The 14,563-nt window shown below is 53.1% G+C and overlaps 1 protein-coding gene across 1 annotated transcript; it reads left to right on the top strand.

Annotated features, from left to right (window-relative positions):
- The first annotated feature begins 363 nt into the window (after positions 1-363).
- Positions 364-5,450, top strand: PROK1 (prokineticin 1). Its single transcript, XM_061119960.1, has 3 exons — positions 364-487; positions 3,454-3,579; positions 5,288-5,450. The coding sequence occupies exons 1-3, from the start codon at positions 416-418 to the stop codon at positions 5,405-5,407; spliced, it is 318 nt and encodes a 105-aa protein (XP_060975943.1). The 5' UTR covers positions 364-415; the 3' UTR covers positions 5,408-5,450.
- Positions 5,451-14,563: the final 9,113 nt, after the last annotated feature.

The raw sequence follows: 14,563 nt of genomic DNA, 5'->3' as shown, positions 1-14,563 counted from the left end.
TAGCAGGGAGGGGTGAATGGTGATGTTGCAAATCCCTTGATTTATTACCAAAGCCTTCCCCTGGCTCCAAGCAGAATAGAAGGATGCCCCAGAGGCGACAAGGACTGTGCGGTGCGATGCGTGGAGCTGACTGGATCACTGCGTCCTGAGAGTCAGAGCCACTATCACTGCCATCGATGGTTCATCTTTATTGGTTTTGATGGTGATTCAATGTCATTAGGGATTCAGGTCTCATCTCCATCTCTGAGATCATCTGAATAACAGTGCGATGGGCAAGAGTGGAGACAAGGCATCCACAGGCAGCCTGGATCGGACGCTATAAATCTCAGGGGAGAGCCTGGCCTTCCGAGCTGGGAGCTTTGAGGTGGAGCGGAGGCAGCGGCACTGGCAGTGCTTGCCTTCACCCCAAGTGACCATGAGAGGTGCCACGCAAGTCTCAGTGATACTCCTCTTGGTGACCGTGTCTGACTGTGCCGTGATCACCGGGGTAAGTCGTCCAACATTCTCTCTGCCCTGGGTTTTGGGAGGATGTCAGGGTCTGCATGGGACAGGACCCGGGAACCACACAGGAGGCAAACCAAGAGCATGGGAGCCAGCCCCAGACTGCACTTGTGAGAGGCATCTCACAGGGTTCTCGTATTAGTTAGACCTCGATAAAGGGGATCTGCTTCAGACAAACTGTGTAAATCAAATTCTGCTTTCAATAAATGAGGAGAGCATTGCAAATTCTGAAGTTTGGATCTTTAGTCAAAAGAAGATTTTTGAGTAATAATGAATCTTTTATAAAGTGGATTAGCACTCCCTAATCTATCTTTTGTGTAAATTTTAATTTTCATGCATGGTTTGGTTCACATGTCAAGTGTAATTTACATAGCAAGTTGACTTAATTAAAGGCTGTGACCTTATTTAGCTTCTGTTGGGTATGTTTAATGTTTCTCTACTCTTAAGAAAGCCAATCTTGAAACTCTTTCTTTCCCATGCGGTTTATATGTTTTGACTCTGTGCCCAGTTGATTGGAATAAGGGTGACGCCAACAATTGGCTAAGTGACCCAGAAGCAAGTGTCAGATAACAAGTAGAAATCCAGTCCCACTGTGGGTGCACCCAAGTAGGCACATTATAGTGTTCAAGACATCCCAGTAGTGGTTCTCCCTCAGAACATTGACTTCACCTGGACTCACCCTGTCATGGGCACAGGTTGTGTGATGGTGATGGGACCATTCTTATGAAAACAGAAAGTAATGACTGATCTGGGAGCTTTCTAGATAAAAAACCACTAGAACAAAAAAAAAAAAAAAAAAAAGAGGGACATTCACTTTTGTTTCAACTTCCTCCAGCTTTTTACACAGAAAATGGAAATGTAGAGAAGGTCAAACCATTCCTGGAACTGGATTAACTGTAATGTTCACAGAAAGCAAAATCTCTTTCTTCTCCTTTTTAGAGGAAAAAGACTGAGTTTCAAAGCAGAACAAACATCAAAGGCAAGCCAGTGCTTTTGGGACCCAAAGCATAAATACAACTGTCAGGACAGAATTGTACCTAATGAATGTAAACTACTGAAAGCTGCCTTCCTATTGCGCAGCTTGAAGATTGGGAGGGTGAGAATAGAGGGCAGAAGCCATGGTTACCCCGCCAGGCAGCAGGTTGACCCCAAGTCTGGCCCAGAGGCAGGTCTGGCAGGAGGGAGGGCTTAGAGATGGGAAAATGTCTTCCTAAAAGAGCCTCCAAGGTGACCCTTGGGAAAACAGAGAAGACACACAGCAGACCCGAGTAGTCAGAGAAGTTAGAACTGCCCCCTCCGCACTCTAAGCCCTGCTGCAGCCCAGTCTGACTCTCAGAAAGAGGCTGGGCTCTACCATCCCACAGGGCTCTGCTCCCTAGACCGTGACTGTCCCAAATTCAGTCCTGGAGGGCCCCTCCTCCCGGAGGGGGACAGTGATGCCACACGTCTGTGGCAGAAGAGCCAGGTGGAGTCCACTCAGCCCTGACCCTGAGCTTTCAGGGACCGGCTGGTGTGTGAGACGTGCCCTCACTAGGTTGGAGACCAGGTGACTGCCCCCTGCACTCCCTCTGAGGGTTGAGCAGCCCCAGAGTTCCCCACTTCACTGCAGTGCCCACAGGGAAGCCAGAGGGCACTCCATGGCCCAATGGAGGAGTGAAGTGGAAGTTGCTCGGTCGTGTCTGACTCTGCGACTCCATGGACTATATGGTCCATGGAATTCTCCAGGCCAGAATACTGGAGGGGGTAGCCTTTCTCTTCTCCAGAGGGATCTTCCCAGCTCAGGGATCGAACCCAGGTCTTCCCCATTGCAGGCGGATTCTTTACCAGCTGAGCAACAAGGGAAGCCCAATGGAGAAGGGCCAACCCAAACCCAGCTCCCAGCTTCAGCTCAGAGAAGCCACTGATCTCTGAAGTGGGAAGGTGGGGTGCTTCAACAGTGTGGCTTCTCCTGAGTCTGGAGCAGTTTAGTTCTGTTTTCCTTCATGTAGGCTTTTGCTTAAAGCAGCTTTGTGTGGGTCTTCCCCAGTGGCTCAGATGGTAAAGAATCTGTCTGCAATTCGGGAGACCCGGGTTCAGTCCCTGGGTTGGAAAGATCCTCTGGAGATGGGAAAGGCAACCGACTCCAGTACTCTTGCCTGGACAGTTCCATGGACAGAAGAGCCTGGCGGTCTACAGTCCATGGGGTCGCAAAGAGTCAGACACGACTGAGCGACTAAAACACACATAGATGGCACCTTTCAGAAACCAGGCAGGGCCACGCAGCCCCTGCCCTGGGAGCACCGCCCGGAGGAGTCCATCTCCATCCTAGAGGAGTTACTGTTATTAACCCATTTCACTGCTAATAAACTGAGGCACAGAGAGGCTAAATAACTTGCCAATTGTCACATAGGGGCCAGGCAGGCCAGCGGAGATGCCCTGGGGGGAAACACCTGTCAGGGGGTGCTGGCCCCTCAGATGAGACTGGATTTCCAGGGAGGACTGAGGGGGCCATGGTGGGAGGGAGAGGCACCACCCCGAGTACTGCTTGGTGGGGGCTGGAGGGTCCTTGTCCAAGAAACTTGACATGGACCACCCTGGGGTGCAGGCCGCTGGGACCCTCCCGCTTGAAGAATTTGAGTTAACTCAATCTCATTAGCACCCACTGAGCATCTCCTGGTGCTAGAAAAGCTCTGTCTCCTAAGCTCTAGCCTTGTCAGAGGAGGCCTCCCCACCGAGTGGCCCCAGAGGATGTCAGGGGGTGCTCAGATCCGGTTCTGCTGCCCTGCTGAGCCCTGAGCTTCCTGCCTCCACAGGAGCAGGAGTGGCCCTGCACGGCCCTGGGTGTCCCGGGGGACTGAGGCCTGGGTACCGCTCCCAGCACCCCTCTGAAGGGCTTTGGGATGTACGTTCCCTTCCGGTTTCTCTGGGGTGGTGCTCATGGGCACTAATGGCCCCTTTCTCTTCCCCCCGCAGGCCTGCGAGCGGGATATGCAGTGCAGGGCGGGCACCTGCTGTGCGGTCAGCCTGTGGCTGCGCGGGCTGCGGGTGTGCACCCCGCTGGGGCGGGCAGGAGAGGAGTGCCACCCCGGCAGCCACAAGGTACTGCTCAAGGCACGAGGCGCTGGACCAGTGTTCTGACTCCAGTCTAGGAATTTCTCGCCACCTCCTTACTTTGGGGGCGGTTGGGGTACAGTGGGGTCCTAATCACACAGCCTGTAAGACCTGGAGGCTGGAACCCCAGTTCCTCATTTACTGAAGGCCCTGGGTCTCAGATACCTCATGCATACAAAGGGGTGCGTAGACCGACACCCCTAAAGTTTCTGATCTGATGAAATTCTGAGTCTCCCGAATGCCCTTTACTGCATAGGATTCTTCCCTCGGGACTTCCCAGGTGGCTCAGTGGTAAAGAATGCACCTGCAATGCAGGAGACGAAGGAGATATACGTTTGATCCCTGGGTTGGGAAGATCCTCTGGAGAAGGGAACGGCGACCCACTCCAGTATTCTTGCCTGGAGAATTCCATGGACAGAGGAGAATGGCAGGCTACAAGCCATGGGGTGGCAAGGTGTTTGACACGACTGAGTGACTGTGAACACACACACAAACACACCCACATTCTTCCCTCAAGAACACAACGCAGTAAGACTGTAAAATAGGCTCCCACCCAGAGCCTGAGTATGAGGGGTGTGCAGGGTGAGGTTGGCCGGGCCCCCAGGGCACACACTTTAAGGAGACTCACTCCTCTGTGCCCTAGGCATGCAGCACCCACTCTGCTTCCTCAGGAGCTCCCAGCTCAGAGACCACAGAATGGCCCCACGGCCGTTTTTCTGATTGTCAGGTGGATGCAGCAGCACCTGTGGGCTTGCGCCCCCTTCCCTGGGCTTTCTGTGGCCAAGATGCCCTGCAAGCCCCTCTGGGGAGCACGCCTGCACCCTGGAGCATCCTCCAACCGTGATCCTCTCTGGCACAGCCCTCCTAGGTGTGAGGAGGCTGAGGCGGGGAGGGAGACAGGGCACAGTCCTTGTAGCCTTGGGGTATTCCCAAAGCGGGCAGCAGAGGTAATACACTGACTGCTTACCACGTGCCAACCTTCATACGCAGTGATGTTTTTGCAAGTTTAATCCTCTTTAAGTTTATCATGTAAACCTATTTACAACCATATGTGGTAGCCATTATTATTAACTCCTTTTACGGATAATAAATTGAAACACAGAGAGGCTAAATAACTTGCCAGTTGTCACACAGCTGGGAATCGGCAGACTTAATTTGAGCCCAGGCTGTCGGACTTATCTATCCTCCTAACCCCTCCTACTCACCCTCCTTGAGGAACCCTCAGTGGCTCAGCCTTCCTGTGGGTGTGAGTCACCCAGCAGCTACATCCCCGACACCCACACAGGGTGGAGAGTGTAATGGATGAGCTACAAGTGATATTCAATCACCAGTGTGGGTGTGAATTTGTGAGAGAGTGGGTGTGCTGGGTCAGTGGGGTGGGAGGGGCGGTGGGTGGTGTGGGGGCTCATGGAGTTTGGGGGATAGGCGGGTGGGCCACATTGCATAGTGGCTGATCACAGTGTCAGAGCTAGATTGCCTGAGGTCAAATCCTGGCTCCTCCACAAGCTGGCTGTGTGACCTTGGCATGTTTCTTAACCTCTCTGTGCCTCAGTTTCATCCTCTATAAAAGCCATTATTGTGGTGCTGGGGTGCAGGTGATGAGACATTTCAGCCAGGGCTGGGCTGGCCAGAGGCTCCCTGCCCGGGGGCCTGCCTCCCTTGGTGAAGGTGACGTCTCCCTCCTCTCTCCCCGCAGGTCCCCTTCTTCAGAAAACGGCAGCACCACGCCTGCCCCTGCCTGCCCAACCTGCTATGTTCCCGTGGCCTGGACGGCAGGTACCGTTGCTCCACCAACCTGAAGAACATCAACTTCTAGGAGTGTGTCTGGTCTCAGGGCACCCACCGGGGGTGCCGGGCCTCTTTCTGAGCACAGCCTGGGGTGGTCTCCCTTGGACTTTTATTTCTGCTGAATGGCCCAGCCCTGCATCCCCTTGGCTGTCCCACTGCCTGCACTGCTGACCTAGGCCCCTGCTCCCCTGCCCACATATGTGCACCGAAGCAGACGCCCGTCACAGGGTTACGGCCTGCCCGGCTGGCCTGTGGGATCCTGGCTGGTGGCCATGGTCCTGTAGGAAGCCCGTGTGCACGGCTCAGCCCGTCTCAGGGGCGGTGAGTGACAGGGACCTACCCCTTCCTTGTGTCTCTTCCTGCCCTGCCCTTCGTCCCCCACAGGTGAACTGTCCTCCCTGGGCCCTGCCACTCCCCTCCGGCACGTGCACTTCTGCCTGCATCAGTGACCTCGTGGAAAGTGTGGGGCCCCAAGACGTCAGTTGGCCTCCACACGGGTGCTGTGGGTTCAGCCCGCGGCCAGCCTGCTGGGTCAGAACTGCAGGCCTCCCATGCCCCTCCCAGCACATGTTACCAGATCACAGTGAAGCCCCCGATCCTGCTGCCTCCCCGTGAAATGCCAACAGTGGTGGTTTATGAGGCAGTGAGTGAGTTCCCTTCAATAGTCCCTTTCCAAGGGTCAAGAGCAGGTCTGTGTGTGACCCTGAGGAAGCCTCTGGCCTCTGCTCAGCTGGAGGAGGGATGGGGGGTAGCCGGCGGGCCACTGATTTTGGACCCAGGAGGGGACCGTGAACCAGGACCATGGCCAGGCTGTGTGTACCCCACGTCTATTATAAATACAGCATCTTCTCTAGAGACTGAGGGCTGCCTGAAGTTCAGAGCAGTTTGTCGGGGTGTCACACCGCTGGCCTCCATCTCATGTGCAATCCCAGTCCCCCTCAGCACCTCCCATCTGGACCCTGCCCAAGGCTCGCCCAGGCGTGGTGATGCTGGTAGCCGTTTGCACTGACTACTGGTTCCAGAATAAAAGCATGAATAAGGGTCAAGTGGCCGTGTGTTCCTGCTGTGCCTGGGTATATGGGGAGGGGGCAGGGCCGGGCTGTGTCCTGGTAGGAAAGGGATGTGACCGGAATCCCTCCTCCTCTCTGGGGCAATCTTTTGGAGAAAGTGGATACAGGGTCTGTTTGCATGAAGGGTTCGAGGCAGCTCAGTGGGCGCTAGGTGATGAGGAGGGTGTGGCTCAAATGGGTGTCTGGGCTGGAGGCAGGAGGCCTTGTGAGCTGAGCCCTTTAGTCCCTTCTGTTGAGTGTCAAATAGTCGATGCCACCAGGTCACCGTGTGTGGGTGAGAAAGTCTGCTTCAGGGTCAGGCTGGTGAGGCCCTGAGCCTGCGTCTGAACCAGGGACTGGAGTATCCCCTAAGTGTGAGCCCTATGTACCTTTCTCACCTCAGTTCTTAGTCTAGGAAAGTGCAAAATATAAGATGAAAAGTATGTCGTATCCTCTGCCTCTCAGAAGCCTCCAAGGAGACTGGTCTCTGAGTCTTGGGGTCCTGCCCTCCTTTCCTTGCCCTTAACCCTGTCATAACCCTGCTCAGGCCGTGCTCAGGACAGGCTTTACTGCAGGGCCCACCCAGGCCGGGCCTGGGCCCCACACAGGGCTTGCGCTTTGATTTTGGCTCCATTGACAGACACTGGTGCTTGCTCTACACACCTGCCCCCCTCTTGCAGCCCTCGAGTCTCCTGGCCCCTGACTTTCAGGCTCAGGTACTGGATGTAGAGTTCCTTTCCATGTCCAGGAATCCAGTTTTCCCATCCTGTCCCTTGATCTCCAGGAACCGCCTGCTGCTGCCAGGTCACGCTGTGTGTGGGGCTTTCCCAGCCAGTCGTCCTCTGTAAGCAGAGCTGACCTGGGTGGGGCATCACTGCAGGAATCAGTGTGATGCAGCAGAGATGTGGGGTGGCTGCGGACACGAGGGGCCCTGTGGCTGGTGACATGCCGCCTGCAACTGCCTCTCCTTTCCCGTGGGAGCTGGCTGATCTGCAGACCTGTCAATGGGCCAAGCCATCCTTTTAATCTAACATGACTGATTCTCACTTTTTATATCAGAATTTTGAGGAATTGATAATTGGTCTTTGCCCCAGTTCCCTGCTCCTTTTTTCCCCTGAAGATTGAAGAGCTCACAGGGGAGGCTAGGGGAGCTAAGGAAAAGTATGTTGTTGTTCGATTGTTCAGTTGTTTCTGATTCTTTTGTGACCCCACGGACTGTAGCCCACCAGGCTCCTCTGTCCACAGGATTTTTCAGGCACGAATACTGGAGTGGGTTGCCATTTCCTTCTCCAGGAGATCTTTCCAACCCAGGGATAGAACCCACGTCTCCTGTCTTGGCAGGTTGATTCTTTACCATTGAGCTATCAGGGAAGCCCAAGGAAAGTATATTTACATAGAGTAAAGAATTCTTTATATATATATTGGTGGCTCAGACAGTAAAGAATTTACCTGCAATGCAGGAGACCTGGGTTCAATCCCTGGGTTGGGAAGATCCCCTGGGGAAGGAAATGGCAACCTCACTCCAGTACTCTTGCCTGGAGAATTCCATGGACAGAGGAGCCTGGTTGGGCTACAGTCTATGGGGGTCACAAAGAGTCAGACACGACTAAGTGACTAACACTTTCACTTTCTTCATACCAACTTGTAAGAATAATATACCCACAATAAGAATGTATTCTAGAAGAATTAAATTAAATTAGAATTAGGTGAAATGGACAGCCTTTCAAGATGTGGGTCCCTTCAGTGACAGCCTGACCGCCCCATATTTGCCCAAATCCCAGGTGATGCAGTGGTGAAGAATTCGCCTGGCAATGCAGATGACGAAAGAGATGCGGATTCGATCCTGGGTCAGGAATATTCGCTGGAGAAGGAAATGGCAACCTACTCCAGTATTATTGCCTGGAAAATCCTATGGACAGAGGAGCCAGGCAGGCTACAGTCCATGGGGTTGCAGAGAGTGGGAAAGGACTGCACAAATGCGCTAGGTTTCCTTCTCAGCTGGTGGAGTCTGGTGCCATCTAGTGGCTGACACGGGAGTGGCACAGACGAGCTGAGGAGGAATAGACGGCAGCATCAGAAAGAAGGGAGCTCTCAGAGCAGATGAGGACCACTTCCCAGATATCCCAGGTGTTATACTCAATCAGAGTTTAGCGGGACAATGCTTCCACCTGGGTGACGAGGCATGCCAGGATACATGTTTAATTCTCTTTTGCTTCCAGTTCCACCCTACAAATTACTTTCCTGGAAGCCTCTGTCATCTTCCTGTGAGACATCTCCTCTTACGGATTCTCCAGGATTAGAAAAGTGGTGTTGGATGGGGGTCAGAGGAAAATGACTGGATGCTCCCTCTCCCGCCCCAGCCCCGCCCTCCCCCCGCCCCCCCAACCACCCACCAGCCTGTCTGTGTGCAGCAGAGCACCGCACGGGAAGAACTGCTTATCTTCCCAAATCTTCCTTTTCTCTGCTGGTCTTGATGGTTCGTGCTCCCACCACCCCCTACTATGAAGTCTGAAGCTTGAGGGCAGTCTAGAACTGTCTGTCTGTCTGTTAATGTCCCTTGTCTCTGACTTGTCAATGATCACCAAGCTCTCTTTCTTTTACCTCCTGAAAGTCTCTCGGCTCTGCCCCTTTTTCCTCTAGTCTGGTGCTGTCTGAGCCCCACCTTGCTCGGTGTGGTCCATGGCAACTGTTCCTACCTATTCTCTCTGCCTCCAGTTTCTCCTTAGAATCCACCCCTGCATGCCCACCAGTCATCCTTCTAGGTAGCACATTTGCCTGGTTCTTCCCCCATCAAAAATCCCCCAAAAGGCTTCTCTGCAACAAAGGAGAAAGCTTGTCCGGAAGCGAAAAGCCCCTTGTGGTCTGGCCCGGCCACCCTCTCTCTGCTCTCCTACTGTCTCTACCAGCCTTCCCAGCCTCAGGACTGTCTTGGTTTGTGGCAGATGCCACGTGTATCTTTGCCCAGGCCGTTCCCTCTGCGGGGAATGCTCTGCTTTCCTCTCATGTCCTGTGACTTCAAGGCGTCCTGCAGATGAACTCACATGCATCCCCCACCTCCACCTGCATCTGTCGACACAAAGTGACTGGGACACACGTCAGGCCCCGAGTTAACCCTTGTTCTTAGAAAGCGCTCATGTCTCAGTCAGCCTCTGCCGCAGAAGGAAGGGCAGTGTCTGAGTCCTGTCTGTGTTCCCAGGGTTGAATGGTGAAGGTCGTGGCTGGAGCAGCTGCACAGCCAGAGGACAGAGGCTTGGGACAGCTGACCCTGGGTAGGAATAAGGGTGAAATAGGATCCACTCCTTGTTGACGTCCTCCTTGGTCTTCTGACACCCCTCTCAACCTCTGTAAGCTTCCACTGATGTTTTCCACTCAAAGTTTATAAAGAAAGGCTCCTGTGGGAGCCTGGAGCGAGCCACAAGCCTGAGAGAACACTGTGTGGGCCTCAAGGGGACCCCTGGGCCCAGGCCAGCAGGAGGGGCACGATCTGTGGCCCTCCATCTAGAATATTCTTTCTTGGCTTAGCCCCTACTTGGAAGGCTCTACTGCCCATGGATCACAGGTATATTAGATTTATTTAAATATGAGTGTGACTTGGAGGAAAAATATGGGTGTGGTTTTTAACAGGGATCAGTGTCCCCAGAGTGGGCTCACATCTCACATCGTCAGGGGCAGGAAAAGCCCCCGGCTTAGTGAGGACAGAGGGGCCTTAATTTTGGGACTGAAGATTAGTGAGGAGGATTAACTGGATCTAAGCAGAGAGCAAGGCTGATGAGTAAGAAGCCGTGGGCATAGCTCTGACAGAGACAAGGCATAGAGAAACCTGTGAGATTTCGTCATGAAACTAAGCCCTGAAGACCAAGTAAACAAATCTGTCAAATGACAGCTTGACATTTTCTTGTCATTTTGCATTTGGCTCGTTTGGCAACTCTCACAGAATTAGCAGCAAAGTTACCTTGCTACTGGGGTGACACAGCGGTTAACAGCACAGACTGCAAGCTTGGACCCTGGTCAGGCTGTTTATTAGATAGGAACCGTGGACAAGCTACTAAGCCTCTCTACCTCAGTCTCCCCATCTGTAAACCAGGCAACAACAATAATAATAGTGTAACTGAGCAGGATCCTATGGGGCTTTGCTGTGTCCTCTGACTGCCTCTTATTTGTAGAAAAACTTTCACCTCCTAGGTCTTGCTAGAGTTCCAAAGAATAAATTTAATTTGAGAAGTGAGAAAATGCAGAAAGGAAAACAGCCAAATGAGACAAATAATAATAGTTTAGCCTTTAAACAAAGTCAAGGACATTTAGTTCGCCCTCAGGGGCTATGCATAATATCTTGAGCTATATCCTTTGAGTTGTTTTGCAGATACTGAAACCCCCACCAGGTGGAAGAAGTTAACTGACTGTGTGCTGCCCAGAAGCACAGAGACCCCAGATGGGTTGGAACCAGAAGGTTGATGATGTTGACTCCCCATGACCTCACTACTAACCAAAAGAAGAATGTCTATGAGCTGATTACACACCCTGCCACCCTCTCCCTCATCCTGTCTTTATTTTTCTGGCTGTCCCTCGTGGCATGCAGGATCTTAGTTCCTCAACCAGGGGTTGAACCCGTGCCCCCTGCAGTGGAAGCATGGAGTCCTAACCATTGGACCATCAGGGAATTCCTGCTTACCTTGTCTTTAAAAGCCTACCCCTGGAAAGCCATTGGGGAATTCGGGTCTCCTGAGTCTCAGCTGCCAGGACTTCTTGTTTGCTGCCCTGCAATAAACACTGAACTTTGCTTCACCACAACCTGTTGTCTTGGCTCTACTGCACTTGGGCAAAGGGCCCCAAGTTAGGTTCAGTAACAGTAGTACTTGCCCCTTGGGGTTGGTGTGAGGATTAGATGTTAGTGCATGAGAAGAACTTAGGGTGGCCTTGGCCAGTGGAAGCTCCATGGGAATGTTTTATACACTTTTTGTTTATTTATGAAGATGTCTCAGGTAGCACTGGGATCTGCCTGCCTGGCTCACTAAGCCAGTTACCTGAGGCTTCTCCCCTGTGAGAGATTCATAAAACTGCCAGGAAGACGCAAACGCCTGCTCTTGGATGCATTTCACATTCCCAGAATTTGAACGCAGTAGGAAGAAATCTCGGTTTTTTTCGGCCTATGTGCCTTTATTATGATGTAGTTTAAAAGCACAGGTTTATGTGGGAAAAGCTCAATAACACTCCGTTTGGGAACATAGCTACACAAATAATCTTATCTAAGAGCTTCTTAATACCCTGCTTAAACATGTGAGTCACTGTTTCCAAGTGAAATGGAATGTTTGCTCAATATGGGCTATGATCTTAATACTGCGTTATACAATTTTTTTTCCCTAGGAAAAGCATAAGGAGTGTGGGCTCTGAATTTTATTCTGGCTCTTCTCAGATTGTGTTCAAATTAAACCTGCCAAAGCATCTGTGTCCCCTGAGATAAGCAACTCAGGGCTGGTGACCCCAGGACTAGGAAATGTCATTTACTCTGTAGACTTGCAGTTCCCAAACCTTAGTGTACATAGAAGCCTAAAGGGTGATGTTAAAATGCTGTTTCCTTGGTTACCTCCAGAGACTCAGATTCAGTGGGGCCTACAACAAGCCCCCCTCCATCTGTAACCGATGCTGGTGGTCCCTGCACCTCCTCTCCCAAGAAACTCTGCCTTACCCTGTCTGTCTCCCCAACCTTTGGAGGAAATAAACATATAATGAAAGTTCCACTTTTCCCCCAAGGGGCCGAGATTAGTTTCCATGAGGAAAAGCTCCAGTCAAGCTAGAGCGTGGCCTTAATATTAAAACAAGGGTGAGCAGGACAGGAGGGAAGGCAGGGAGAATGTGATGGGGTCTGCATCCGTCCAAAATTAGGTTTCAAAGTTTGTACAACTGTCCCTGGGGAAACCTCAGTCACTGAAGTGAAAGCAAGGGGGAAGAGGAACACGAGGAGGGGGCAACCATGAGGAGAGAGGGGAGGCCCCCCATGGGGCTATAATTTCCGCTCACTTGAAGGCGGACAGCTGGGGCCCCACCTGGAGGCTGGGAAGCCCTGCAGGTGAGGAGGTGGCTCCGGCTGCCCCGAGGCCCCAGCCTAGAGGCAAACACGTGTCCTACATATGTTCCCAGGCCCCCATCTAGGGCCCAGCTGTGGAAACCTGGACCTCAGCCGCCAAACGGGATGCTCCGTGTCAGCGGGGGATGTTTGGGAGACGGGGCAGCAGAAAATGGGGCCCAGGCTCCCCGGCTTGGGGTTGTCCTGCCCCAGGAGCCTGCTGGGGATAGAGAACTTTGCAAGGAGCCCCATGGGCCGAGGCAGCCCACAGCTCACTCCCAGGTGTGGGGAGGGGACACACCCCTGAGAGCTCACTGTGAGGACTGCTGTACCTGACCTCACTTGCTTCCAGGGAGGGACAATGAGAAGGGGCTCAGTGAGGCCCTGGGAGAGGCAAAGTGATGACTGTTTTGGGCGTCAGATAGAATTATGCTCTTGGGAGGATTTGGTCCCAGCGGGGCGCTGAGCCCCAGCCGGTCTCCCTGTGGAGTCTCTGGCCCCAGGGTCCTCACTGGCAAGGGCACCTGTGAGTTAACTAAGGAGTGCTGTCCGCGGTCTGTTCTCCAGGTGTTTGCTCCTTCCTTCCATTAGGGCCTGTGGGCACTTCTGATCCTGGGCAAGGCCACCTACGGCCACCACAGCCCCGGACAGCCTGCACTCTCCTAGGAACCCTGGGCCAGGGGAGACCCAAGGGAGTGGCAAAGTCTGTGGGCCAGGAAGGGCTTCACTGGTTGCCCCAGAGATGCCCTGAGCCCCTGGGGAGCTTGGGACGATCAGAAATGGGGTCCTGTGCTGCCCCTAGCATCTCCCACCTTCCTTCCCAGATGCTGCCCTCCCCACCCCCCACCTGCCTTCTCCCCTCCACGCATGCTCTGTCCTCCCTCTGCCCTACTGTCTGATGGTCCTGCCGCTCCTGGTGACACTGGGACCAAAGGCTCAGATTCTCCGCTCAGCTCTGCTAGGGGTGAAGCATCTCTCAGAGTCTGTTTGCACCTCTGCTACAGGCGGACAGCGACTCTGGCCATCTCGCCAGTTTGTTGTGAGGTAGACCCCAGAGCAATGTGGCCCCAACCCTCCCTGGTGGTGGAGCATGGTGGGGCTTGTTCATTAGGTACCCAGAGTCCTGTGTTCCATCGCAGAGATGCTGGATCCCAATTCCTGGAAAGGGGACCCTTGGGAAGCTGGGGTTTTAGCCACAGGAAAAATGTTGGAAAGGTATTAAACAAGGAGACCCCAGGGGCCCCCTCTTCTTGGGGTGATCTTGACTCTGCCCACCGCCAGCTGCCTGGGGGACCTCAGGGAAACAGCTTCTTTAACCTCAGCTTCCTCCTCAGTGAAATGGCGTTCCCACTGGGATTCCCCTTCCAGGGTTGTCGTGGAGCCGGAATGCGACGGTGCGAACCCCGGGCCCAGTAAGCTCTGCTGTGACGGCACTCTGCAGTCCGAGAGAGGACTTGGTCTTCTGCCCATAGGAATCAGGTTTTGCGTCCCTTCAATAAAGGATGGTGTCTGCACTAATCAGTCACCAAGGACGGTGAACTTAGGGCAGGATGAAACAGCCTGTGCCCCGTCCCTCCTCACCCATCATGAAATGGGCTAGGTGGGAGGGAGGCTGACCTCCTCCACCTCACAGGGAGGAAGTCAGTCAGAGCCACTCTAGAACCCTCCCTCCCAGGGACACCGTTAGTGTCTTTTCAATTTTTTTTTTTTTAAGTGTTTTAAAGACCATCCCAAATAGACCCACCCAGGACTTTAGTGCCTGAGGCAGCCCCCTTCGTTCCATAAACCACCACATGGAGTCAGCCTATTTGGTTCAAGGTGAAGATTTTAACCCAGGCTATTTATAATTCCCGCAATGGAGCAGGTGTCAGTTTCAAAGCAGTCATGCCAGATGTCGGTTTGGAAGCTGAAAGGGAGACAAGCATTATTATAAATTAATGTTGCCAGTGATTAATATTTGATATTTTTAACACGCATTCATCTCGGAGGAAAAAAATCCCCTTTAATTAGTAAGGCCGGCTGTCGTGCAGTCCTCCCCTTGACGACGGGCTGCCACAGGTCTTCCGGTGTAGCT

This window comes from Dama dama, chromosome 20, assembly GCF_033118175.1.
Source record: "Dama dama isolate Ldn47 chromosome 20, ASM3311817v1, whole genome shotgun sequence".
Taxonomy (NCBI): Eukaryota; Metazoa; Chordata; class Mammalia; order Artiodactyla; family Cervidae; genus Dama; species Dama dama.
Note: the sequence above shows the minus strand (reverse complement) of the source record. Positions and strands in the feature narration are given on the sequence as shown.

What these genes read in the sequence shown, in the direction of transcription:
- PROK1 (XM_061119960.1), top strand. Translation starts at nt 416, where the DNA reads ATGAGAGGTGCCACGCAAGTCTCAGTGATACTCCTCTTGGTGACCGTG. An exon ending in ACTGTGCCGTGATCACCGGG is followed by an intron (nt 488 to 3,453) that starts GTAAGTCGTCCA and finishes TTCCCCCCGCAG; the next exon opens with GCCTGCGAGCGGGATATGCA. An exon ending in GCCACCCCGGCAGCCACAAG is followed by an intron (nt 3,580 to 5,287) that starts GTACTGCTCAAG and finishes CTCTCCCCGCAG; the next exon opens with GTCCCCTTCTTCAGAAAACG.